The sequence below is a fragment of the Nomascus leucogenys genome, chromosome 8 (genome assembly GCF_006542625.1).
Source record: "Nomascus leucogenys isolate Asia chromosome 8, Asia_NLE_v1, whole genome shotgun sequence".
NCBI lineage: Eukaryota > Metazoa > Chordata > Mammalia > Primates > Hylobatidae > Nomascus > Nomascus leucogenys.
The window spans coordinates 32,625,121-32,653,057 of record NC_044388.1 but is presented as its reverse complement, the minus strand read 5'-3'; the positions used below and the strand labels follow the sequence as shown (position 1 = coordinate 32,653,057).

Sequence of the window (27,937 nt, the reverse complement as noted above, 5' to 3'; positions counted from 1 at the left end):
CTTTTTTTTTCCCTCGGCTAAAGATGATTGTTCCTTAAGCTACACATTTGTCTTTACAGTGTTTCAAGGCCTCATAAACCTATAATAAAATTGACATCATAATCACGACACATTGAACACAGATGTGAGCGTTTGGAGAGCGCTTCAGCCTTCAGCACAGGCAACTGTGTTCTATTCACCGGGCTGTGCTCCTCGGAAGGGCTGGTGGTTCTTGTAAAGGTTTGTGCTCCCCGCGCCTTTCCTTCCTTTTCTCGTCTTCGGCGCCTGCGGGCACCGAGAGTCCTGGGCGAGGGAGGAGGAATGGCGAATCGGCGGGGCGTGTCCTTCACGCCGCCCCGTAGCTCGGGGCTGACGCTATCTCAGCGCGCGACGTTTTGAAAGCCGGGAGGATTCGAATTGCAACGGCAGCTGCCGGGCGTATGTGTCGGTGTTAGAGGCAGCTGCAGGGTCTCGCTGGGGGCCGCTCGGGACCAATTTTGAAGAGGTACTTGGCCACGACTTCTTTTCACCTCCGACCTTTCCTTCCAGGGGGTGAGACTCTGGTAAGAGGAGCTTTTTTTGCGAGCCCCGGCCGGGGCCGAGCCCGGAGCCGAGGCCTCTGCGGGGGCTTTCGTGACAGGGGAGGATCTGGTTACAGCCGAAGAAGGATTTTGGCAGCCAGCCCCTTGTGAGCCCCTGGATTGGGGTAAACAGTCTGACCTCCACCCTCGAAACCTGCTGAGCGTGTGAGATGCAGAGGACCTGAGTCTTGCGGCCCACACTTTCCCTTTGCTTCCCCTTGGACTTTCTACATCTACTTTGTTTCTCTTTTCTCCTTTACTTTTTCTCTCATTCTTTTAATTTTCCGTTTTCTGCTGTCCGTCCGCGTCGTAGCTTTGTCAGTAGTGTCCAGGTATTTGTTGAGTCCCAGGGTCCCAGGCTTAGGGCCAAAGATCACTGACGTTTGACCTGGTAGATCTGTAGATTAGCTTGCTTGAGCGCTGCTCACTTTAATGCTGTCTCTTAAACAGTACTTGATTGTTAAAAATATCTTACGAATTCTACAGAGTATGAAATTCTGCTCACGGTCATCCTACGCCGTTTCTAATGTATCTTCATCTAAATATTCACTGTTTTTTTTGCTGTCATCTTCATGAGAACCTTGTGATTTAGAATTAGTATGGTTATTTAACAATTAATGTTAAGAATGCATATACAATACATAACATAATCTGAGGCAGAGTCTGGGCTACTGGCCAAAAGCCATCTGTCAGTAGTTAATGCTTAAACCTGAGTGTGCAATCTGGAAAAAAGTGGCCCTCAGACAACTGTGAAATGGATAGGACATGGTACATTGAGGTGCAAATAGCTTAGAGTAGAAGGTGGGACTCAGTCGTAAGAGAACATAATGAAATGTTAAGACTTCTGTTTAAACCTAGTTGTTTTTAGAGATAGGTTTTCTTTTTTAAAACGTGCTGCTTCTGAATATCAAATCCTCCGTAGACTGAGCGGGAAAAGGCAGTGAGACTTATAAGGCTCATCATAAGATTTCCAGGACACTCTACGCGCCAGGGTTTTCTGCATCTTACTTTGTTGGCACCTCCTTGGTTGCTTTGTTTTTCATTTCTCATGCTTGGATGCCCTAGGGCTCACCCCTCTTCTCTCTACAGTTACTCCCTAGATGATCTTACCCAGTCTCTTGGCTTTAATAACGTCTGCATGCTGCCATCCCACAAACTTAAATCTTAAGGTTGCATTCCAGACCCGTATCCACCCACCTATTTGACTCCTCCACAAAACTCTCCAACAGCTTTGTTTCTCAGTACAAGCTGAAACTTGACTGTGACTACAGTTGAGTAGAAGTCACAGTCCTGTGGCTACAATGCTGTACTTGACTTGCCAGTCCCTACCCTCAGCCTCCCTGACTTTGTCTCCTCCCCCTTGCTAGCTCGCCTCTTCGTGAAGATTTCTGCCTCAGGTCTTTGTATTTCTTGTCCTCTCCCTGGAAGACTTCCACTAGATATTTGCTTGGGCCTGTTCCCTCACTTCCTTCAAATGAGTTTCTCAAGGAGACCTTTCTTGACCACTTTAAACTCAAATATTAAGCCCCTTCCCAAGGCCTTCTGCTCCCTTCACTGATATATATTTCCCCTGAAATAGTATATGTTTATCTTCATACTTGTTTAGGTCTTGTTTGCTGCTCTATTTCCAGAGTGTAGAACGGTGCACTGTTAGAGCACATGGTATGTGCTCAGTGTGTGCATACTGATTGAGTGAATGAAGAGTAGCTTCACACAGGTAGATAGAAATCTTAGAAGAAGCTGGGTGTGGTGGCTCACGCCTGTAATCCCAGCACTTTGGGAGGCCAAGGCGGGTGGATCACCTAAGGTCAGGCGTTTGAGACCAGCCTGACCAATATGGTGAAACCCCATCTCTACTAAATACAAAAAATTAGCTGGGCATGGTGGCACATGCCTGTAATCCCAGCTACTTGGGAGGCCGAGGCAGGAGAATTGCTTGAACCTGGGAGGCGGAGGTTGCAGTGAACCGAGATTGCACCATTGCACCCCAGCCTGGGCAACAAGAGCGAAACTCTGTCTCAAAAAAAAAAAAAAAAAAAAAAAATCTTAGAAGATCTCTGAGGTGCTGCATCACAGCGTCCCATGGGGAAAGATAACACAGATGGAAGAAGGGGAGTCAGAATGACATGGGGAAATTATTTCCAAAGTAGAAATACCTCCTGCAACCTACTCTGCTAAACAGTATATCTTTCCCCAAAGTTCTGAAACTGGTTTCAGAAATTCTGCTGTTCCTACCTTCAAGTTAAATGGGTCACTTCATAAAATTATTATACTCTTGACAAATACATGTAAAGGGGCTCTTCAGTGTTCTCAGGACAGGTGAATCTGAAGACAATAGTGATTGTAGCTACATTTTAAACAAGATGAACAAACTTGTCATTAATAGACAGTTAAAGCTGGGCCTTTGAGATGATTTTCTTCCCCTTAGTACACAGTTTTTAAAGATGCTATTATTAAGGGCTCTATAAAAAATTTAAGCAAATCTCTCTGCCTCCCAACTTTTTATAGACAAATGAGCTTATAGACATGTAGGAACAGTTTTGCTTTATAATAAATAAATCTAATAGGAAACCTAATTTTTTAAAAAGAAATATAATTTTTAAAATAAAAAAATTCTTAAGTATGTTACAAAGAAGTAAACACATTGAGTTGCTTTGTTTATATATGTGGTATGTACATTTTCTTTTCTTCCGTTCTTTTTTTTTTGAGATGGAATCTTGCTCTTTTGCCCAGGCTAGAGTGCAGTGGCACGATCTCTGCTCACTGCAACCTCCGCCTCCTAGGTTCAAACGATTCTTCTGCCTCAGCCTCCTGAGTAGCTGGGATGACAGGTACATGCCACCACGCCTGGCTAATTTTTTTGTATTTTTAGTAGAGATGAGGTTTCGCCATGTTGGCCAGGCTGGTCTTGAACTCCTGACCTCAACTGATCCGCCTGCCTTGGCCTCCCAAAGTGCTGAGATTACAGGCGTGAGCCACCCATACCCGGCCTTATTTTCATAGACAATTTTTATAACCATTTATTGAGATAATTAATGTATCATAAAAATCCACCTTTTGAAAGTGTAAAATTCAGTAGTTTCTAATATACTCAGAGATGAATATATTAGACCATTATCTGGTTTTAGAACCTTTTCATCACCCCAGAAAGAAATCCCATACCCACTGGCAGTCATTCCACATACTTTGTCTCCCAGTCCCTAGCAACTATTCATCTATTTTTTGTCTCCTATGATTTGCCTGTTCTGGACATTTCCTAAAAATGGGATCATTGGACGGGCACAGTGGCTTATGCCTGTAATCCCAGCACTTTGGGAGGCCCAGGCGGGCGGATCACAAGGTCAGGAGTTCGAGACTAGCCTGGCCAATATGGTGAAACCCCGTCTCTACCAAAAATATAAAAATTAGCCAGGCGTGGTGGTGGGCACTGGTAGTCCCAGCTACTCAGGAGGCTGAGGCAGGAGAATCGCTTGAACCCGGGAGGCAGAGGTTGCAGTGAGCCGAGATCATGCCACTGCACTCCAGCCTGGGTGACAGAGTGAGACTCCATCTAAAAAAAAAAAAGGATCATCATATATGTAGCCTTTATGTGTCTGGCTTCTTTCATTTAGTATAATGTTTTCAAGGTTCATTCTTGTATATATCAGCACTTTATTCCTTTTTATGACTGAATAATATTCCATTGTATAGCTATGCCATATTTTGTTTACCCATTCATCATCTGATGGAGAGTTCTGTTGTTTCTGCCTTTTGGCTGTTATGAATAATGCTGCTTGAACAGTTTCCTTAAAGGATATAAGAGACCTGTTAACAACTGCTCCTGGGAACTGTAAGAGGGAGATATACTGTTTACCTTTTTGTACTAGGTGATTTTTTTTTAGCTAAGTGCATATATTACTTTATAATTAAAACAAAAATACCCGATCACTAATATTATGATGGGGGTAATTGTACTTTTTGGTTTTAGTTTCCTCATTTTAAGTAAAATTGGGCTAAATGTTTGTTGAGGTCCTTTTTAGTTCTTAAATTTTGTTTGTGATAACATGAACGATAATGTTATAGGCTTTTTTTTTTTTTTTTTTGAGACAGAGTTTTGCTCTTGTTGCCCAGGCTGGAGTGCAATGGCACGATCTCGGCTCACTGCAACCTCTGCCTCCCGGGTTCAAGTGATTCTTCTGCCTCAGCCTCCCGAGCAGCTGGGATTACAGGCATGCGCCACCACGCCTGGCTGATTTTGTATTTTTAGTAGAGACAGGGTTTCTCCATATTGGTCGGGCTGGTCTCGAACTCCCGACCTCAGGTGATCCACCCACCTCAGCCTCCCAAAGTGCTGGGATTACAGGCATAATCCACTGTGCCTGGGTATAGGCATTTTTCTTCATGAATGAGAGTTGTATTCCTTATATCTGCTGTGTAACTTGCAATTTGTTTTCATCGTAGGACTGAGAGTGGCTTTCACAATGGAAGGGATCTGTAATTTCAAGACACCAAGCAAATTATCAGAAAAAAAGAAATCTGGTAAGATAGCAGATGTAAGATTTTTTTTTACTATTACTATTGTTTCTCTTAGAAATGTCCTAGTATTATTTAGTTTGATCCTTTATTATGGGTCACTTAGAAACTTTAACTCCCCTTTATGATGTTAATCTTAACAAATAAGACTTATTTTATAGGCCACGGTTTGATCATCTCTGGACTAATTTTATTGACAATCTAACAGGTTTGGAGGCTCTCCCTGCTCAAGAATCAACTTAGCTTGACCCATTAAGGAACTGCTTTACCTTTCTCCCTCTCATCCATACATTGCTCTTGTGAGGGAAAGATATTTTCCAAGGCAACTCAATGGACAAAGGAAAATCTTTTCAACAAACACCTGGATATCCACATGCAAAAAATAAGCCTTGACCCTTAACTCCCATTATATTAAAAAATAGCTAAAATTAAATTTCTAGAAAATAACATGAGAAAATATTGTTGTCCATTTCTAGTGACAGATTTTTCATATTGACCTTGTATCCTGCAACCATCCTAAACTCACTTATTCTATTAGCTTTTTAATAGATTGCTTAGGATATTGTGTATGGTTGGTCATTTGTGGATGAAGAAAGACAATTTTACTTTGTTCCCCAGTCTGTATGGCTTTGTTTCTTTTACTTTTTTTAATTGCACTGGCTCCAGTATGTTTAGTGGATATACTTGCCTTGTTCCCAATGTATTAATGTTAGATGTAGGTTTTTCACAAATGCCCTTTATTAGTTTGAGGAATTTTTCTTCTATTTCTAGTTATTATCGTGAGTGGGTATTGAACTTTGTAGAGCGCTTTTTCTGAATCTATTAAATTTTCTTTTAAAATCTCTTAATGTGGTAAATTACATTAATTTTCAAGTATTAAACTGAACTTCCTTGTGTAAAGCCAGTTTGGTCATGATATATTTTATATATTGCTTGATTTGCTGATATTGTCTATATTCATGAGGGATATTGGACTGCAGTTGTCTTTTTGGGATATCTGTCTAGTTTTAGTATTAGGTTATTCTTTATTCATAAAGTAAGCTGAGAAATGTTTCTCTTTTTTTAATAGAAGTATATATTTTTTTAACTTTATGTAGAATTGGTATTATTCCTCCTTAAATTGGTGGAATTCACTAGTAAAGCTATCTGGGCCTGGAGTTTTCTTAGTAGGAAGAGTTTAACTGTGATTTCACAGTTAATAGATATAGGGCTATTCAAGTGATCTCTTATTTTCTTTGTGAATTTTGTTAGTGTTTTTCAAGGAATTTGTCCGTCACTTCTAAATTTTCAAATGTACTGGTGTAAAGTTATTCTTGATACACCCTTATTAACCTTCTAGTGTCCTTTTTCATATCTGGTACTAGTATTTTATATTTTCTTAATTTTTTTCCTGAATCAGTCTGACTTGAGGTTTATGTATGTTGGTGAATGTTGCATGCACTTGAAAAGGGCATTTTTTTCTACTCTTGTTGGGTACGGTGTTCTACAAATGTCAATAGGTCAAGTTGATTGACCTGTTTGTGTTATTTTCTTCAGGTCTTCTATATCCCTACTGATATTCTGTATACTTTTTATATTAATTATGAAAGAAGAGAGTTGCAGTTTCCAACTACAATGTGGATTTGTCTGCTTCCCCCCACCCCCAATTTCTATCAGTTGTTGCTTCATGTATTTTGAAGCTTTGTTATTAGGGATATACACATTTAGGATGGTTATTTTTCTTTTTCCTGTTTTTTTGAGTTTCCTGTTGTCACCCATAATGGAGTACAACAGTGTGATCTCGGCTCACTGCAACCTCTACCTCCTGGGCTCAAGTGATTCTGGTGCCTTGGCCTCTGGAGTAGCTGGGATTACAGGCGTGCACCACCATGGCCAGCTAATTTTTGTATTTTCAGTAGAGACAGGTTTTCGCCATGTTGGGCAGGCTGGTCTCAAACTCCTGGCCTCAAGTGATCCACCTGCCTTGGCCTCCCTTTCAAGTGCATGCAACATTCACCAAGATACATAAACCACAAGTCAGATCCCAAAGTGTTGGGATTCCCGTGCCTGGCCTAGGATGGTTATTTCTTTTGATGAATTTATACCTTAACTGTTATGAAATACCCTTCTTAATCCGCAGTGGTACTCTTTGTTCTGAAGTCCACTTCATGTGATAGTAATGGAGCCACTCCAGATTTATTTTGATTTGTGTTTTAATGATGTTTTTCAACCCTTTACTCTTGCCCTATTTGCATCTTTATATTTAAATTGAGTTTATTATAAATGGCATGTCTTGTCTTGTTTTTATCCATTCTGACAACTGTAATTTCCTTTAATTGGACTGTTTTGCCATTAGCTACATGTGGCTATTTAAATTTGGTTATTTAAATTTGGATTATTAAATGTGGTTATTTAAATTTGGATACAAATTAATTAGAATTAAATAAAATTACAAATTGAGTTCCTCAGTTGTATTAGTCACATTTTAAGTGCTCAGTGCTCAGACAGCACAGATATAGACATTTCCACATGGCAGCATGATGTATTGGACAGCTCTGTTTAGACCATTTATACTCAATGTAATTGTCTATTGTTGGATGTAAATCTGCTGTTTTGCTATTGTCCCACAGCTCACTGATGATTTTTTTCTAATCTTTTTCTCTCTTTGCCTCATTTTTGATAGGTTTTGTTGCTCTGTCTCAAGATTTAGTTATCCTTCTTCTCTAAGATGATGTTATTCTTATCCATTGTATTTTTCATTCCTAAGGTTCTATTTTGTCTTTTTTTTCCTTGTTATGCTCAGATTTTCCTTTATATCATTGAGCACATTTTTAAGATTTGTCTTAAGGTTCTTATCTGCTAATTGTGCCATCCCTGTCATTTTTTTTTTCCTTGAGACAGAATCTTGCTCTGTCAGCCAGGCTGGAGTGCAATGGTGCGATCTCAGCTCACTGCAACCTCCACCTCCTGGGTTCAAGCAATTCTGCTGCCTCAGCCTCCCGAGTAGCCGGGATTACAGGCACATGCTACCACGCCCAGCTAATTTTTGTATTTTTAGTAGAGACAGGGTTTCGCCATGTTGGCCAGGCTGGTCTTGAACTCCTGGCCTCAAGTGATCCGCCTGCCTCGGCCTCCCAAAGTGCTGGGATTACAGGCATGAGCCACCACGCCGGGCCTCTATTGATTTATTTTTCTCCTATATTGTTCATATTTTCTTGCTGCTTTCATGCCTGGTACTTTTTGATTGGGCGGTAGATATTTTGCATTGTCTAGTACTGGATTTTGTTATTCCTTTAAAGAGTGTTTGATTTAGTTACGGTCTGAGGTTAAGTTACCTGCACATTAGCCTGTTCCTTTTGAGATTGGCTTTTAAGCTTTGTTATGAATGTTTATCTGGGGCTAAACTTTAGCCGTACTATCTAGTTGTGACCCTTTAGAGGACTTTACTATGTGTTACAGGCTTACCATCCTCTAGCTCATGGTGACATGAAGTGTTCCTAGACTTGTATGATCTCTGGTAATTGTTGAGCCAATTGCTTTCCTCTGGTGCTTTCCCAGCTTTGGGGCATCTACACATTGTTACGTGCAGATCAGTACTTGGCCAAACACTCAAAGAGAGACTGTTCAGATCTTTGGAGTGCTCTCTTTGGAGCTCTCTTTAGTTCTCTGCTCCAGAAATTCTAGCCGCCTAGTCCTTCTTGACCTCTGATCTCTGTCTCCTCAATGTGACAGGACTTCTGGATTATGTGACCTCTGTCCTGCAGTCTGGAAACTGCCTTCAAGCAGTAAGTTAGGGCAGTGATAGGGCCCACCTCATTTGTTTCTCTTCTCTCAGGCATCACAACACTGCTCTGCCTGTTGTCGTGTCTGAAAACAATTATATTTTGTCTAGTTTTCTAGTTCATGGCGAGATGGTAACTCTAGGAGTAGTTAGTTGTCCAGGAGTAGTTAATCATTTTTCATGAGCAGAAGCAGAACTCCATCTTTTCATCTTTTTTTTTTTTTTTTTTTTTGAGACTGTGTCTTGCTCTGTCACCCAGGCTGGAATACAGTGGCATGAACACAGCTCACTGCACCTGCACCCTTAACCTCCTGGGCTCAAGTGTTTCTCCCAAGTAGCTGAGACCACAGGTGTGTGCCATCATTCCTGGCTAATTAAAAAATTTTTTTTGTGTATAGAGATGGAGTCTCTTTATGTTGCCCAAGCTGGTCTCAAACTACTGGGCTCAAGTGACCCTCCTGCCCCAGACTCCAAAAGCATCGAGAGTATAGGCATGAGCCACCACATCCAACCGCTTTATCTTTTAACAATGTTTTAAAAATGTGCAAACAGTTCTTAGCTTGTAGGCCATACAAAAACAGGCCATTTCCCAATCTCTGCTTCAGAGTTACTGTAGGATAAAACTCCAAAAGTAGGCTTGGTCAAAAGGTACTCATTTAAAATTAGGATATATGTTGTCGAATTGCTCTCCAAAAAGACCGTGCCAATTAATACTCTTGGCAGTAGTATATTGAGAATGTTAAGATGCTTTTGTTTTTTATTAATTTTATTTTTTATTTCTCTGACATTTAGTATTATGTTCAACTCCAACTATAAATATCCCGGCCTCTCCGTTTATGCAGAAGCTTGGCTTTGGTACTGGGGTAAATGTTTACCTAATGAAAAGGTAAGTATAAGATTTCAGATTAACCTTTTTTCATGCAACTATAATTCTACTGTACTTGGAGACAAAGAAGTAGTATGAAAATTCCAGTATTTAGATTCGGTTGTCTGCTCCTGATCCTGGCTGACGGCTGTATTCCAGTCCCTAGACCCTTTTGTAACTTTGCCGGTAGCTCTGCCTCTGCTTTTCTCCTAGCTTCCTCCTGATGGGTTATTAAAGGGGGAAGTCATTTACTTTTTAATTTTTCCTTGGCTTCCGTAAGAAGGGGAAGTGGCAGGGGAAAGGGTTCCTTTGTGGTAATTAAACCAGATTCTTCATGAGAAAACCTCAAAGAGGAAGCCAGTATTGGGTGATGTCAGTGACTGCTGTCTCTTCTGCAGTGTTGCCCTCCTAAGATATGCTCTTCTAAAAGAAGTAAAAGATTTTCATTTCTTATATGGCATTTTTTTTTTTTTTTTTTTTTTGAGACGGAGTCTTGCTGTGTCACCCAGGCTGGAGTGCAGTGGCGCAATCTAGGCTCACTGCAAGCTCCACCTCCCAGGTTCATGCCATTCTCCTGCCTCAGCCTCCCGAGTAGCTGGGACTACAGGCGCCTGCCACCACACCTGGCTAATTTTTTGTATTTTTAGTAGAGACGGGGTTTCACTGTGTTAGCTAGGATGGTCTCGATCTCCTGACCTCATGATCCGCCCGCCTCAGCCTCCCAAAGTGCTAGGATTACAGGCGTGAGCCACCGCGCCCGGCCTGGCATTGTTATTAAGAAGGGTAAATACATGATTTTAAAGTAGGAATATTGTGTTAAGAAAAATGAAATAAGTATGGTGCCAATAGAGCTGTCAACAAAGTGTTTTTTTAAATTACTTTTTTATTATTCATATATTTTTTTGAAACAGAGTCTCACTCTGTTGCCCAGGCTGGAGTGCAGTGGCATGACCTCCCAGGTTCAAGCGATTCTCCTGCCTCAGCCTCCCGAATAGCTGGGATTACAGGCGTGCACCATCACACCCAGCTAATTTTTGTATTTTTAGTAGAGACGGGGTTTTGCCATGTTGGCCAGCTGGTCTCGAACTCCTGGCCTCAAGCGATCTGCCGGCCTTCACCTCCCAAAATGCTGGGATTACAGGCATAAGCCGCCATGCCTAGCCCAAAATTACTTCTTTTAATCATTACTCTGTACCTAGTTTCATGTTTGTTAAGTGGCAAACAACTACGTCAATATATATTCCTTAATGCATTCTTGGAATCAGTCTGACTAGTCCAACCCTCCATATCTTAGCTTCATCTAGGTTTACATTGTTTCCAGATAGAAATGCTTTCTTTCATAAGAGGCTAATTAAGAATAATTTAGTAATTACATACAATGGGTATTCCTGAAGCATTTTTGCAGTTTAAACACTTTTTTTGTATGTTTGTATGGTATTAATTTGTTTTCTAATTTGTTTTTTAGTGTTAACTCCTATTTTGAAAGAAAAAAAATTCTCAGGTTTATGGCTAGTTTCATTTTTTCCCTTTTAAAAAAAGTTTTTAAATGTAAAGTGATTTTAACAAAGTTACACTGTATGTGGTTTAGTCAAAAAGCTTCAAATAGCTGATCTTGAAGAACAGCAGTGCCTGCCTGACCCTACCACTCCTCATGATTCAGCCCTGTCAACCTGGGATTTCTTTTATCCATAACCTGCAAATTTCCTGTGCTTCTCTGCTGAATTAGATCCTGTGTTTTTATGTATCTTGAGTATTATTATTTCTTGATTTACATCTCGTTTTCATTTAGGACATCTGGTAGCTCCCCATGAATCGGTGCACAGAAGATATATTTTTTTGAGAATTTGCATTTCCAAAAATGTTTTCATTTTACTCATACTTGAATGGCCCTTTTTGGTTTTCTGGGTTACAATTCTCATTTGGAAACAATTTCCCTCTAGAATTTTGAGAATATCAGTCACTGACATTGTTTTTTTTCTAGCTTACACTGTTGCTGTTGAGAATTACGAAGCCGTTTTGACTGCTAATTCTTCATATGTAATCCATTTTATGTTACCTGTCCCTCCCACTGTCCTGGATCCTGGTATGATCTTCTGTATGTTGGTAGCATTCTGAAATTTCAATGACATGAGTGGATGTGGGGCTCTTGGAATCTGAATAGTTCCTGTTCTTAAATTTTTGAGACATTATTTTAAAAATTACTTTGCTGATGATTTTCACCCGTTTTTCTCGTTCTTCATCTGGAATCCAATTATTTGAATGTTGAACTTACTGATTTCTCATCTACCTCTTCTTTGCTTATTTGCTATCTTCTCTTTTTTCTGAGATTTCCCCAGCTTTATCTTTCAACACTTCTATTGAGTTTCTATCTTGTTTTTAATTAATTATCCTTTTTAAAAATAGCATCTTTAGTCTTTTGGAGTGCTAGAAATGTTCGGTATCTAGGTGTTGATAACACAGGTATATGCACATGTAAAAACTCATTGAGCATTTAGTATGCATATGGTGATTAATTATTAACCTGCTTCTGTATTACAGGTTCTCAACTGACAGTAAACCTCAGGCTAAAGACTTGTTTTATACCTTCCAAAGCTAGTCTACCATCTTTAGAAGCTGGGGGTGGGGGATGGGCAGCTGCCAGTTGGTACAGAATTAAGGAGGGTGTCTAGGAGTCCACCTGTTTTTTACCATTATTATTTAGAGACAGGGTCTCATTTTGTTGCCCAGGCTGGAGCGCAATGGTGCCATCATAGCTCACTGCAGCCTTAAACTCCTTGGTTTGAGCAATCCTCCTGCCTTAGCCTCCCAAGTAGCTGGGACTACAGGCGTGGGCCACCACATGTGGCTTTTAAAAGTTTTTTGTAGAGAAGGGGTCTCACTGTATTGCCCAGGCTGGTCTCAAACTCCTGGTCTCAAGTCATCCTCCTGACTTGGCCTCCCAAAGTGTTGTGATTACAGTTATGTGCTACGCCTTCCAGGCCTACCTGCTTTTTAAATAACTTGCAAGCAGTTCATTGGGGCTAAGTCAGTTACTTTCTTCTGCGTTCCAGCTTCTGAAATTTTGTTGCTGTTGTCTCCTCTGCTGTTATTTCCATTCTTGCTGGCTGGTATGTCTTAAAATATCCATTTGCTACTATGTTAGTGGGCTTGGAAAGGACAGAAACAATGTGTATGTTTACGCTACAATTTTAACCCAGAAGTCTATATTTTTTTGTTAAATCAAGTTTGCATTCCTTGGTTAAATCCAACATAGTTTTGATGTAGTATTTTTAAATAAACAGATGGATTCAGTTTGCTAATATTAAAGTTTATTTCAATTTTTGTATCTGATATAAGTGAAGTTGACTTATGGTTTTCTTTTCTACTGTCCCTTTTGATTTTTTAAAATTAAAGTTATATGAGACTCATAGTCCCTTTTGTGTTCCCTGGGGAAACTGTATAAGATTGAATGGTGAATTCTTTGAAAGCGTAGTAAACTCATCTGTAAAATCATCTACACTTTGTATTTCTAGTAGGAACATTTTAAACTGGTGATTAAATTTCTTCATCAGTTTTCTTAGATTTTTCTAAGTCTTTGTCCATTTTGTCTTAAATGATTGCATAAAGATTTTATTATTTACTTACATTTTTTTCTCTTGTATCTGTAGTTTTGTTTCCATTTCTATTTGTGATATTGTCTTTATTTTTTCTTGTGTAATCTCATCAGAAATTTGCCTTTTTTCTATTAGTCTTTTTAATGAACCAGCTTTTTGCATGGTTGAGTATTCAGATTTCATAAATCTATTCTTATTCTATAGATTAGAATATGTTATGGAAAAGGTGAAGATTGACTTGTTTACTAAATTCTAAACTTTCAAGAGCTAAACTTTCAACCCTTGAAACTTGAAGAATATATTTTTCATAATAAAATGATATGCAGATGCTCATCATTATCCTCAAATGCTGCTGTTATCTAAAACTGGAGGTTTAAGAAGTTTAGATCAACTTACAGATGATAGATATACATAAATTAAGAAATCTTGTGATCCTTTTAGTATAGGCTTTTTGATTAAACAAAAAAGGTTCTGCAGTCATAGAGCTATGCCTGTGCGGGAGTCCAAAGCTAAACAGATCTTTGGTTCAATCTCTTGTTTTGTGTTCTTACCATTAAACTTCCTGTCTTAAACTTCTGAGGCTCTTTCACTAGGTTTTGTGCTGTTACGCTGCATATACTTAAGTATTTTGTGATTTGCTCTACTCATAAATATCTACCACCTCAGGTAAACCTTTACCTGACTTTATTTTACCTATTTAGGCCTGAAAACATTTATACCTTAAATATTTCTAAAATGGCTGAATCTTCCTAGATTATAGAAAGTTTAAAATTTTCTCATTTGTATGTTCATCATTATCTCCTTAAGCACGTATCTTTGAGCATGTGGTAAAAGGTATAAGGTGAATTGGTCAGTGTAGGGGAGCAATAAGAACGGCATGCTGTTCTTTGGATGATGATATATGGGCAAAATGTTCTTGATTATCTCTTCTTTAAATTTCCTAATGTTTTTTTCTTCAGGATCCTATAACTCATCTCTGATACATATAATTAAATATTTAATAAGTTGTAGTCTGGCATGCTCAAATGAAAAAATTGGAAAGTAACAATTTTCAGGTTTAAACTTTGTAACATTCCATCTTTACCCTTCGAATTCTTTTTATCCTCTCCCTTCCACTGTATAGATAGTAAGACTTGTTTCAGTATATTAGATCTTATCACCCAATTGAAATGGAAATGTAGCAGAGGTGTTCATAGTCCAAACTATTTTAGTTTTTAAAAGCAAATTTCTTTCAAGCTTTTTCCCAAAAATTTGGAAGTCATTTTAAAAAGTATTGTGGTTTTATTGTTTTCTATCCTTTTTAAATAAATTTTTTCTTAGATCTCCAAGAGGTTTGTCTCATTCTCCTTGGGCTGTAAAAAAGATTAATCCTATATGTAATGATCATTATCGAAGTGTGTATCAAAAGAGACTAATGGATGAAGCTAAGATTTTGAAAAGCCTCCATCATCCAAACATTGTTGGTAAGTTTAAATTTGGTAGCAGTATCTGGTATATTATTTTGTTTATTCAGAAACAGCTTATATGCTCTCTTAACTGGTTCCACTAATAGAAATGAAGAGGATGGGGCTGGATATTTAACGGGTATCAAATTAATGTGATTGGTCTAAAATAAAAATTTGCATATAGTATTTTTTGATGCCTAAGTATACAAACTTCATGGGAATAGATATAATAATTATGTTGCTAGTTCTATGAAGATTTTAGGAATATAAAATGATCTTCATTTAGATAATTTAAATCCATTTAGGTAATTTCCTGGATTTCATTTTTCATTTTTAATACAAGTAGGGCTGGCGAAACCATTATATTTAGGGAAGCAAAGGAAAGTATTTTAATTTGTGGTACTACTGGCAAACACCGAAGGCATTTTAAATGAGATCTACTGAATTAGTCTTGTAAATAGTAGCTGTTTAATTGTATATTTGTGTTAGTCCAGATCCATGTTTTCAATCACATTACTATAAAGGACTTAAATATTATCGTTCTACTGTATATTAGTGAAGAAATGTCATGTTTTCTTTAAGGTTATCGTGCTTTTACTGAAGCCAGTGATGGCAGTCTGTGTCTTGCTATGGAATATGGAGGTGAAAAGTCTCTAAATGACTTAATAGAAGAACGATATAAAGCCAGCCGACATCCTTTTCCAGCAGCGATAATTTTAAAAGTTGCTTTGAATATGTCAAGAGGGTTAAAGGTAACTATGCCATTATATTTTAAATGACTTATCTTTTTGTTCATATTTTAAATGAACAAATAATCACTTTGCAGGACATCTTTGAATGTGGATAGATATTGTTACTTGTCAGTTCCAAAAGGAGGTTAGTGGAAAACAAAATAGAGGCTTACATTTCTGCTTCCAAATTACGTTCATGTGTAGCTTAATGTTCTGAGAAATGTGTCATTTGGCAGTTTCATCACTGTGCGTGCAGACATCATAGAGTGTACGTACACACCTAGATGGTAGAGCCAACTACACATCTGGGCTATGTGGTATACATAGCCCAGTTCTCCTAGGCCGCAAACCTGTATAGAATGTTACTGTACTGAATACTATAGGCAATTGTAACACAGTGGTAAGTACTGTGTGACTAAACATATCAAAACATAGAAAAGGTAAAATCAAAATATGATATTATAATCTTATGGTACCACCGTTGTCTATGTTGTTGTCCATCATTGACCAAAACATCCTTATACGTACATGTGGCCCTAGTCATTCATTGTCCCACATGGTCTCAACAATTTATGTATGCTTCACTGAAGATTCCAAAATTATTTCTAAAAATTACTAGACTAGCCTCAAAATTGTGGTATCTTTTGAAATCTGCAGTTGTATCTTCTGATATAAAGTATGTAGGATTAGTTAACTTACCAAGTTAACTAATTTATAAGTATACTTAACTTATAAGCTATAAGTATATATATATACTTATATATAAAAATAGTTAACTTGGCTGGGCGTGGTGGCTCACGCCTGTAATCCCAGCACTTTGGGAGGCCAAGGCGGGCAGATCACGAGGGCAGGAATTTGAGACCAGCCTGGCCAACATAGTGAAACCCCATCTCTACTAAAAATACAAAAATGAGCCGGGTATGGTGGCGGGCGCCTGTAATCCCAGCTACTCGGGAGGCTGAGGCAGGAGAATCGCTTGAACTTGGGAGGCAGATGTTGCAGTGAGCCGAGATCGCACCACTGCACTCCAGCCTGGGCAACAAGAGCAAGAATCCATCTTAGAAAAAAATAGTTAACTTATTTATAAGTATAAAAGGTTAGCAGAAGTATCTATTTCTAAAGAAACTTTTAGACTTCTGGTCAGTATGGCAGACTGAGATAACATGGGATGTTCCCTTCTCTTGTTTCAAATACTTTGAAATGCTGGGCACAGTGGCTCAGACTTGTAATCCCAGCACTTTGGGAGACTGAGGCAGGCGGATCACTTGAAGCCAGGAGTTTGAGACAGACCAGCCTGGTCAACATGGTGAAACCTCGTCTTTACTAAAAATACAAAAATTAGCTGGGTGTGGTGGCAACTGCCTGTAGTCCCAGCTACTTGGGAGGCTGAGGCAGGAAAATCACTTGAACCCAGGAGGCGGAGGTTGCAGTGAGCCGAGATCGTGCCACTGCACTCCAGCCTGGGCAACAGAGTGAGACTCCGTCTCAAAAAAAAAAAAAAAAAAATTGAAACGCTGGACAAATGTAAACCTAGAGTTTAGGAAGGGAGTTCAAGTTGTTATATTTGGAGGTTATCACTTTTTTTTATTAGTTTGTGTTTCTGCACATATGTGTTAAATTTTTTACTATTTTAGTATCTGCACCAAGAAAAGAAACTGCTTCATGGAGACATAAAGTCTTCAAATGTTGTAATTAAAGGCGATTTTGAAACAATTAAAATCTGTGATGTAGGAGTCTCTCTACCACTGGATGAAAATATGACTGGTAAGTTGTACTCTTAAGTTTTAAAATTTTGTTTTTAATACAGTGTTTACATTTTTAAATATGTAAGTCCACATGGATCAAAAAACAAAAACTATTTTTAAAAAGTATATGGTAAAAAGTCCCTTTTTTTCTCTCCCAGCCTACAGTCTTCTCCCTTGCCACATGTACAGTATAAATTACTGTATTATTATTAGTAGTAGTATTAGCATATATTTTAACTGGAGTTATCTTTGGGAAAGATTTCTAACTGGATTGGGATCTTTAAGCAGTAAAGCATCTGGGAATAGAAAGTAAAATTTAGAAAGGTTGTGTAAAGCGGTTTATTTAGCATCAGTAAAGTGACAAGATTTAGGAAACTGGTAGAAGAAACTGGAATGAAGCAGAAAAGAGGGGTGCTAATGAAGGCTGGTCTTTGGCTCTTTGCCTTTTCTTCTCTATTGTATATACTGATCATTGGCTTCTCAGGGAATTTAAGACACGTTCTTGGTGAGAAACAAGAGCCAGCCTCAAGAGAAAGCCTTTGCTTGCAACATATTATTTAGTAAATAATACTTAAATTTGTCTCTTTATATGAACAGAAGTTAAACAAATGGTTAATAAATGCTGTTTAGAACATATAAATGCCTGAATTTCTCGTCGAAGTTTACGAGTTGAAGGCAAGAGGCAGAATGAATGGACAGACTTTATAAATAAATGTCTGTAATCATTAATAAAAATAGAACTGTTGTGAAACCTTATGCTAAATAACTTACAAAGTGGGAACTTTAGAAAGTAAAAGGATAAATTGTCAAACATAATAAAAATGAGGGTTTTTAAAGTAGTTTTCTCAGTGCTTAATAGATCAAACAGACAAATGTAAGGATGTTAAAGATCTGAGTAAATAGTAAGGCAAGTCCCTCTGCACCATAATATTTATTAAAATTGACCATATTCTTAGGTCACACAAAAAAACTTCGAATTATAAAAAGTATGAATAGTCTAATAGGTGATATCCTTAACATCGATGCTGTAAATCTAGAAATTTGTAATAAAATAGGAAACAAAAACTCCAAACTTTTTAGGAATTTAAAACACTTCTGAATAATTTTTGGCTAAAAAGAGAAATCAAATTCCATTTATAAAATACTTAGAAAATAATGAGAACAAGTCAAACCCTATTTGATATGGTCAAAACTACTCAAAGGAAACATTTTCATTATTTAACTTTTATGAATATTCAACTGAAATTGAAAAAAATGACGCCCTAAGAAGAACAGAAAGCAGAAATGAATGAATTTAAAGGCCTATAAATTCTGCATAATCTTAATGTGATCTATTTTAGCACATGTCAGAATTAATCTGAAGTTCCTCCTTGAGGATACATGTTCAAACATGGCTGGGAAAACTCAAGGAAAGGAGGAGGAATCTTCCTGAGCAGATAAGAAGTTTTATAAAGCTACAGTAATTAAAGCGATGATACTCATGTCAAAATAGGCAGAAAAATAGAACGTGAGAGTCAGGAAATAGTTCCCAAATAGAGGAATTTGTTGTGTGATAAAGGTGACATTTTTGTATTAGTGAGAAAAGAGGTAGTTTAGTCAGTAAATGATGTTATCTGGACATTTTAGAAAAAATCACAGCTGTTTTCTATCCTTACACTTGAATCCCCATATACTGAAGATTGGGGGAAAAAGTAACAGTAGAAAAAATTGTAGATAAATATTTCTTCAATGTTGGCTGTGGAGAGGACTTTAAAGAGGACACTAAAGCTAGAAACCATCATTAAAAAGCCATGAGTATCTCCATTTAAAAAAAAAAGAATTCTATATTACCGTGGGTTGGAGAGGGGCAGGGAGCTTAAGACATTACAAACTGAGATAAACGTATAAAATAAAGGTTTAATATTTTCTAATGCATTAAGAGTTATTAGTAATCAATGAGAAAAAGATAAAAGCTCTATTATGAAGACTTGAAAAATGAAAAAAATGGCAATTAGGAAAATATATATGTAATGTTCTTAGTAATGTTTTAAAAGCTAAATAACAATGAGATAATCTGCTATCAACACTTATCACACTTTGTTTAAATTATCTGTTAAACGTTTCTCCATTCCTCCATTAGGCTTGTAAGCTCTAAGAGGGAACCTTGTATATCTTGTCCACTGAAATATCCTCAACTCCTAGAATAGTGCCTGACTTGTAAATATATTATTGGAGTAACAAGATTGCTAGTAAATAAAAAGATTGCTAGTATGAGCAACAATATAAGTTAACATGTCATCTCATACACTAAATAGAACTTGTAACTGCTGTTTTACTGAGGTTAGAATAGGTTTTGCTGTGGTAACATAGACCTCAAAAACTTCAGTGACTGACAACCACCAAGGCTTATTACTCAAGCTGCATGGCCATTAGTACTGTGTTCTGTGTCATTCTCCCTTTAGGACCTATACTGATGGAACAGCCACTATATGGAACATGGCCACCATTATGGGGAGGGTGAAAAAGCGTTAGAGTGGCACTGTCCAGTACAGTAGTTATGAGCTGCATGTGGCTATTTACATTAATATTTAAAACATTGAAATTATTTTCTCAGCCACCCTAGCCACAATTCAAGTGCTCAGAAGCTACATGTGGTTAATGGTTACCACATTGGGCAATGCAGATTTAGGAGATTAAATCATCATAGAAAGTTTCATTGAACAATACTGCTCTAGAAAGTCTTGCAGAGATAGTTAAATGCTCAAGCTCAGAAATGACACAAGTCATTTCTTGTGGTAGAACCTTTCAGATGACAGTTTGGAAATCTGTATTTAAAATAAGAAAAACCTTTAAAAATGTTTATGCCCTTGGACCCAATAGTTTCATTCTTAAGAACACAATCCAAAGAAGTAATTGAGTAATTGGGCAGTACAGGCATTTTTTATAATAACCTGATATATTATTTCCTGCAAAACTTCATTGCGCAAAAGTTTCAAGACATAACTAGGTTTATAGGAAAAAAAAACAGGGTTAAAACCTATGCAACTTTGAAAACTAAAGCAATAAAAACAGTTAGTAATCCTAATGAAAGATACTAACACATTAAATCTGCAAGGGCATAAACATTTTTAAAGGTTTTTCTTATTTTAAATGCAGATTTCCAAACTGTCGTCTGAAAGGTTCTACCAGAAGAAATGACTTGTGTCATTTCTGAGCTGGAGCAAGACTTTCTAGAGCAGTGCTGTTCAGTGAAACTTTCTATGATGATAAAATGTTCCTCTGTAGCCATAAACCCTGGGTTTGTGCTGAAGGTTACATATGAGAGTATTTTCAATAGATACTTTTCATCAAGATGAAAAATTTGATCTGGCTTTCTCACTAAAAAAATGTATTTTTAAGCATGTGGGAAATGTGTTGGCAGCTCCTTTACCTAGACTCACTCACAGCTTTTGTAGTTAGCATAGCAATTCTTAAAGCTACTACACCAGGCATATGCTCAGGGAAGGCATTTCTGTAGGCAAAGGCTTTCTATTTGTGAGGAGATTTGCTTCTGATCACTTCAAAAATAACATTTATGTACTGGGAAAAATATCAATCTTTTTACTGTTTCAAAAATACACATTGTAGCAGAACAGACTATGCAACAATGTGTGAGAATGTCCACCAATAAGAGGTAGTTTAATTTATACTACCACACAATAGAATACCATATATCCATAAATTATACAGGTTTATATTTATAGGCATAAATATATCCAGTGAGATAAACAGAGTATAAAATAGCACTTATATGTATTTACATATATGAAGAAAAGTTTGAAAAAAAAAATACCCAAATCGTAAAATGTTTTTTTAAACAGGTAATATATTAACATTTCACAACTAAAATATAGTATTCTGGCCGGGTGTGGTGGCTCATGCCTGTAATCCCAGCACTTTGGGAGGCTGAGGCGGGCAAATTATGAGGTCAGGAGATTGAGACCAACCTGGGTAACACAGTGAAACCCTGTCTCTACTAAAAATACAAAAAATTAGCCAGGCATGGTGGCGGGCGCCTGTAGTCTCAGCTACTCAGGAGGCTGAGGCAGGGGAATGGTGTGAACCCAGGAGGCGGAGCTTGCAGTGAGCTGAGATCAAGCCACTGTACTCCAGCCTGGGCGACAGAGAGACTCCGTCTCAAAAAATAATTTATATATATATAGTATTTGATGAAAAGCCAAAATCTTAAGTGTTTATCTCAAGATAAATTTACAAATATTAATACTATGTACATGTCAGGCACCATGAATATAGAGTACATGAGATAGACAGTCCTTACCCTGTTGCAGCTCCTAATCTAGGATGGAAAGCAGCTCTTGAATAATAATGAGGCAAGATGACAGTTATGAAACAAGGAATTATAAACACAGCAGTGGCCCTTAACCTAGTCTAGATGTTGAGAAAGGCCTTGCTAAATGATGTTTAATAAGCTGAGAATTGAAGGATAAGTAGGAGCTTCAGTTTCATCATTTTTCAGTTTGGGATAGTAACTAAAGCATGTCTGCTTAAACTCTTTGAATGTAGTAAAGGGAAATAAAGTATAAACTGTTTCTGTATCAACCAAAAGGAATGACTGAACCATTAGTTTATGATCTCATCAAACTTTTGTTGTCAGAACAATCCATCTCCACAGGGAGCAAACCCAATCAGTAACATGGCGGCGGGGGGCGCCCAATCCATTATGTTTAAATACTATGTTAAATTCACTATGTCACATGCTATTATGTTTACAGACTTGGAGAAATGTAAACATACATACAGGAAATGCACTTGTGGTTCGAGTCCCAGATTGGAGCCGTTATTTTAGACCCAGTGTTCTAGAAAACTACTTTTTAGCCTGATGGATCCTTGTAGGAATCTGACCTACTTAGAATGTATGTGTACACAAACATATAAGTGTATATACTGAATGGTGTAAGTATCCTTCCTTATTGCCACAGCGTCACTGCCCATGTGGGCCATGTCTATAGGCTTTTCTCTTATCATGAATTCCATGAAGTGCCTCTAAGATATAAGGTACGGTATAGGGGAAAACCTTTAAGGAGCTTATAATGTCCATGGCTACCTTCTAAACTGTAATGCCCAAAGCAGAACTAAGTACAAAGGCTACCATAGAGACACCACTCATCTTTCCTTCTTGCCTGCTGGTACTGGGTACCCTCCTAGTCTGGTATTTTTGTTCTCACTTATCAGAGTCTGCTCATTTATCAGGCATACCTCCCAAAATGTTAACGGAATAAATGAGTGCTTGTTAACTGGAATCTTCAATTTCCTGGCTTATGGATTCTCACTTTTCCTTCTTTTAGCCCTGTTAGTTTCCTCCTCTTTTCCTTGTAAATTTCTTGAGACTCTCAAGGCAGAACTTTCCTTCAGTTCTGGAGAAATTTCTTTCAGTAAACAGCCCCACTGTGTCTTCTATTGTTTCAAAATTAATTATATTGTTTTCACTCTAACCTTATTTATGAGGAAATGCAGATTATAGTAATCAAATACTGAAAATTTTCATTTTTTAGTATAATACACTCTAACACTGCCTAGTGAATATTCTGTTTGTAAGAGTTTGAGTTTATCCTAGTTATAGCAGAAGTAAAGGTTTGTGTAACACTATGGGAGGAATCACAGAGTATATTTGTTGGCAACAATGGAATTAAGTTAGAAATCACTAACAGTATATCTAAGGAAACCCCAAGTATTTGGAAATTCAGTAACACAAATTTAAATAACCTATGGGTCAAAGAAAATGACAAGGGAAATTAGAAAATGTTTTGAATAATTAAGGAAAATACAGCATATCAAAATGTGCAAGCAATAGTTAAAGCAGGGCTCAGAGGGAAATCTACAGTTGTAAATTATATTGGAAAAAAGGAAAGTTCTAAATCAGTGACCTATGTTCATTGATTTAAGCTAGAAAAAGAAAAGCAGAGCAAATCCAAAGGAAGGAAATAAAGCTATGAGCAGAAATCAATGAAATAAAAAACAAATACTATAAAATATTAACAAAGCCAAAAGCTGGTTATTTGAAAAGATAATGAAATGTATAAAGCTTTATCTAGACTGATCAAGAAAAAAGAGAACACAAGTCACCAATAACAGGAATGAGAAAAGGGTTACTGTAAATTCTACACACATTTCAAGAATAATTAGCCTATTACAAACGGCTTTATGGCAACGAATTTGACAACTTAGATGAAAAGGACAATTTCTTTGCAAAATACAATTTACCAAAATCAATATAGGAAGAAATAGGAAATCCACAGCCCTACGTCTACTAAGAAACATTCCCACAAAGAAAACTCAAGACTCAGATGTTTTACTGTTGATTTCTATCAAATATCCAAGGAAGAAATGATACGGATTTTACACGAACTTTTTCAGAAAATAGAGGAATAGGGACCTCTGCCCAGTCTGTTTTTGAGGTCAGCATAACTCTAATATCAAAACCAGACACACTGTAGGACATCCCATCAGTCCTGATGTGATTATTATGCACTGCATGCCTGCATCAAAATATCACATTAACACAAACATGTACACCTGCTGTGTACCCAGAAAAATAAACTGATATTAAGAAAAAAAAAATCATAGACCAATATCCTTCACAAACACAGATATCAAAATCCTTAACAAAAATTAGCCAATTCAGTCTAATACTACATGAGAACACTACATCTTGACCAACTAGGACTTATTCCGGGAAGGAAAAGTTGTAACATTCAAGAATCAATGTCCTCACTATGCTGTACGTTAGGTCACCAGAACTTACTCATCCTGCATAATGGAAGCTTCCTGCCCTTTGTTAACAATACTGTACACTTGAGATTTGCTGAGAGTAGATCTTGAGTATTCTCACACACACAAAAAAATGGTAACTATATGAGGTGATAGATATGTTAATTAGCTTGATTGTGGCAATGAGATCACAGTGTTTACGTATATCAAACATCAAGTTGTATACCTTAAACATATATAATTTTTGTTAATTGTACCTCAAAGCTGGGGGGAGGAGTCAATAAAATTCACCATATTAACAAAATTTTTTAAGTTCTAGGGTACATGTGCACAATGTGCAGGTTTGTTACATAGGTATACATGTGCCATGTTGGTTTGCTGTACCCATTAACTAGTCATTTACGTTAGGTATTTCTCCTAATGCTATCCCTCCCCCGCACCCCACAACAGGCCCCAGGGTGTGATGTTCCCCACGGTGTGTCCAAGTGTTCTCACTGTTCAGTTCCCACCTATGAGTGAGGACATGTGGTGTTTGGTTTTCTGTCCTTGTGATAGTTTGCTGAGAATGATGGTTTCCAGCTGCATCCATGTCCCTGCAAAGGATATGAACTCATCCTTTTTTATGGCTGCATAGTATTCCGTGGTGGGTCAAATGGTATTTCTAGTTATAGATCCTTCAGAGATCGCCACACTGTCTTCCACAATGGTTGAATTAGTTTACAGTCCCACCAACAGTGTAAAAGCATTCCTATTTCTCCACATCCTCTCCAGCATCTGTTGTTTCCTGACTTTTTAATGATTGCCATTCTAACTGGCATGAGATGGTATCTCATTGTGGTTTTGATTTGCATTTCTCTGAAGACCAGTGATGAGCATTTTTTCATGTGTCTGTTGGCTGCATAAATGTCTTCTTTTGAGAAGTGTCTGTTCATATCCTTTGCCTGCTTTTTGTTTTTTTTTCTTGTAAATTTGTTTGAGTTCTTTGTAGATTCTGGATATTAGCCCTTTGTCAGGCAGATTGCAAAAATGTTCTCCCATTCTGTAGGTTGCCTGTTCACTTTGATGGTAGTTTCTTTTGCTGTGCAGAAGCTCTTTAATTAGATCCCATTTGTCTGTTTTGGCTTTTGCTGCCATTGCTTTTGGTGTTTTAATCATGAAGTCCTTGCCCATGCCTATGTCCTGAATGGTATTGCCTAGGTTTTCTAGGGTTTTTATGGTTTTATGTCCAACATTTAAGTCTTTAATCAAATTTGAAAACTACATATCATCTCAATATATGCAGAAAAAGTGTTTGACAAAATCCAACATCCATTTTTGATTTAAAAAAAGATTAACCTCTCGGCTAACTAGAAATAGAAGGGATCTTAGCTTGAGAAAGGCCGTCTACAAGAAAAACCTGCAGGTATCATACTCAAGTAGGGAACAAGGCCAGGATGCCTGCTCTTGCCAGTTTTATTTAGCAGTCCTATAGCCCTAGCCACTAAAATAAGTCAAGAAAATGGAGAAGGCAAAATTGGAAAGGAGACAAAACTGTCCCTGTTTGCAGTTGATATGTTGTTTAGGTAGAAAATCCCAAGGAATCTACAAAACAGCTATAGTGAAGTTAGTGATTACATTTCTGTGTATTAGCAGTACATAATTGAAAATGGAATTGTTTAAAATCTATTTACAAGTACCAAAACCCAAAATATTTCAGAATAAATCTAACCAAAAAAGTCTAAATCCTCTGTAATGAATACTATAAAGCATCACTGAGAAAATTCAGTAAGATATAACTAAGTGGAGAAATATATGACTGTGGTTTGGAAGACTCAATACTATTAACATGTTACTGCTTACCAAATTGATCCAGAGATTTAGTCCAATTCTAATGAGAATTTTAGCTGGCTTTTTCATTGAAATTGACAAGTTGACTCAAGTTTAAATGGAAATGTGAGTGGACCTATTTCTTTCTTGGGCTTTAAAAAAAGAGCCTATGTGTGATTGGTCCCTTTCCCTTTTCTTTGACATAGCAAATCATGGAAGCATAGAAATGGTACTTCTCTCAGCCTAATATTGTTCACAAAATGAAGAAATTCAGGTCTAGAAGTGATCTGCTCAAGGTCACGCAGCTTGCACATGTCTTTGAACCAACCCAAGCGAGGCAGTCTGGCTCCAGAGTCTGTAATCTCAACATCCACATTCTATATTCCTACTAATTTGTAAGAGAATTGCTGTTTCTCTACATACCTGCCAACTGACCAGCTTCTTGAATATTTACCAACCTGAAAGGTAGAAAGTAATCCTTATTGAGGTTAAGTGTATTTTTACATTTTCTGGCTACACTGATTAACCTGTGAACTACTTGTTCAAATCATTTTGCCCGTTTCCCTTTGGGTTGCTTGCCTTTTTGTGATTTGTAGCTCCTGCCTTCATAACCATCTTGCTTGTTTCAGTGACTGACCCTGAGGCTTGTTACATTGGCACAGAGCCATGGAAACCCAAAGAAGCTGTGGAGGAGAATGGTGTTATTACTGACAAGGCAGACATATTTGCCTTTGGCCTTACTTTGTGGGAAATGATGACTTTATCGATTCCACACATTAATCTTTCAAATGATGATGATGATGAAGGTATGAATACAATTTCTAACATAAATCCCATTCTCATTTCACACTAAAGATTAGTTTATATAATTTTATCTTTCTAAGATATGTATTAGTACTGATGACTGATTTGGTACCACCAAAGTTTAATCTCACACAAATGAGACATAGATTGAGAATAGGGAGAAAAATTGAGGTTATCCAGAGAAGCAAAAAATTATCTTAAAAACTCCCTTTCCTGAGAAAATGATTGGAAAACTATCATAGAAAGAGTAAGAGTAGGGGTCGATAACCTATAAATCCAAGACTAAAGCAAATCTACTTGATGGCAGGACAACTGAAGACATTTCCATTCTGTCTGTGGCAGAATGGAAAGCATACTGGACCATAAATTGTTGTTTCAGGAGAAGGGTGAGCTATTAAACTTTTCCATGACATAAAGTGATTTTGTTTATTGTTTCAATCTCTAACTCCTTCAAGATAAAACTTTTGATGAAAGTGATTTTGATGATGAAGCATACTATGCAGCCTTGGGAACTAGGCCACCTATTAATATGGAAGAACTGGATGAATCATACCAGAAAGTAATTGAACTCTTCTCTGTATGCACTAATGAAGACCCTAAAGATCGTCCTTCTGCTGCACACATTGTTGAAGCTCTGGAAACAGATGTCTAGTGATCACCTCAGCTGAAGTGTGGCTTACGTAAATAACTATTCCAAAACATTTATATAGTTACTATCAGTAGTTATTAGACTCTCTAAAATTGGCATATTTGAGGACCATAGTTTCTTGTTAACATATGGATAACTGTTTCTAATATGAAATATGCTTATATTGGCTTATAAGCACTTGGAATTGTACTGGGTTTTCTGTAAAGTTTTAGAAACTAGCTACATAAGTACTTTGATACTGCTCATGCTGACTTAAAACACTAGCAGTAAAACGCTGTAAACTGTGTAACATTAAATTGAATGACCATTACTTTTATTAATGATCTTTCTTAAATATTCTCTATTTTAATGGATCTACTGAAATTAGCACTTTGTACAGTACAAAATAAAGTCTACATTTGTTTAAAACACTGAACCTTTTGCTGATGTGTTTGTCAAATGATAACTGGAAGCTGAGGAGAATATGCCTCAAAAAGAGTAGCTTCTTGGATACTTCAGACTCTGGTTACAGCTTGTCTTGATCTCTTGGATCTCCTCATCTTTGGTTTTTGCTTTAATTTATTAAATGTATTTTCCATACTGAGTTTAAAATTTATTAATTTGTACCTTAAGCATTTCCCAGCTGTGTAAAAACAATAAAACTCAAATAGGATAAAGAATAAAGGACACTTTGGGTGCCAGAAGGTGTCTCAGCATTATTTTATACTTCACTGATTTGAA

At 37.3% G+C, this 27,937-nt stretch overlaps 1 protein-coding gene across 3 annotated transcripts; it reads left to right on the top strand.

Annotated features, from left to right (window-relative positions):
• The first annotated feature begins 138 nt into the window (after window positions 1-138).
• Window positions 139-27,900, top strand: PBK (PDZ binding kinase). 3 transcript variants are annotated; one of them, XM_003272914.3, is made up of 8 exons: window positions 139-484; window positions 5,001-5,078; window positions 9,625-9,718; window positions 14,611-14,753; window positions 15,318-15,487; window positions 17,101-17,230; window positions 26,361-26,570; window positions 27,024-27,897. In XM_003272914.3, the coding sequence occupies exons 2-8, from the start codon at window positions 5,021-5,023 to the stop codon at window positions 27,218-27,220; spliced, it is 1,002 nt and encodes a 333-aa protein (XP_003272962.1). In that variant the 5' UTR covers window positions 139-484; window positions 5,001-5,020; the 3' UTR covers window positions 27,221-27,897. The 3 variants fall into 3 exon arrangements, with proteins under 3 accessions (XP_003272962.1, XP_003272961.1, XP_030672880.1); XM_003272913.2 differs by having other exon boundaries at window positions 362-542; window positions 26,394-26,570; window positions 27,024-27,900; XM_030817020.1 differs by having other exon boundaries at window positions 377-484; window positions 26,394-26,570.
• Window positions 27,901-27,937: the final 37 nt, after the last annotated feature.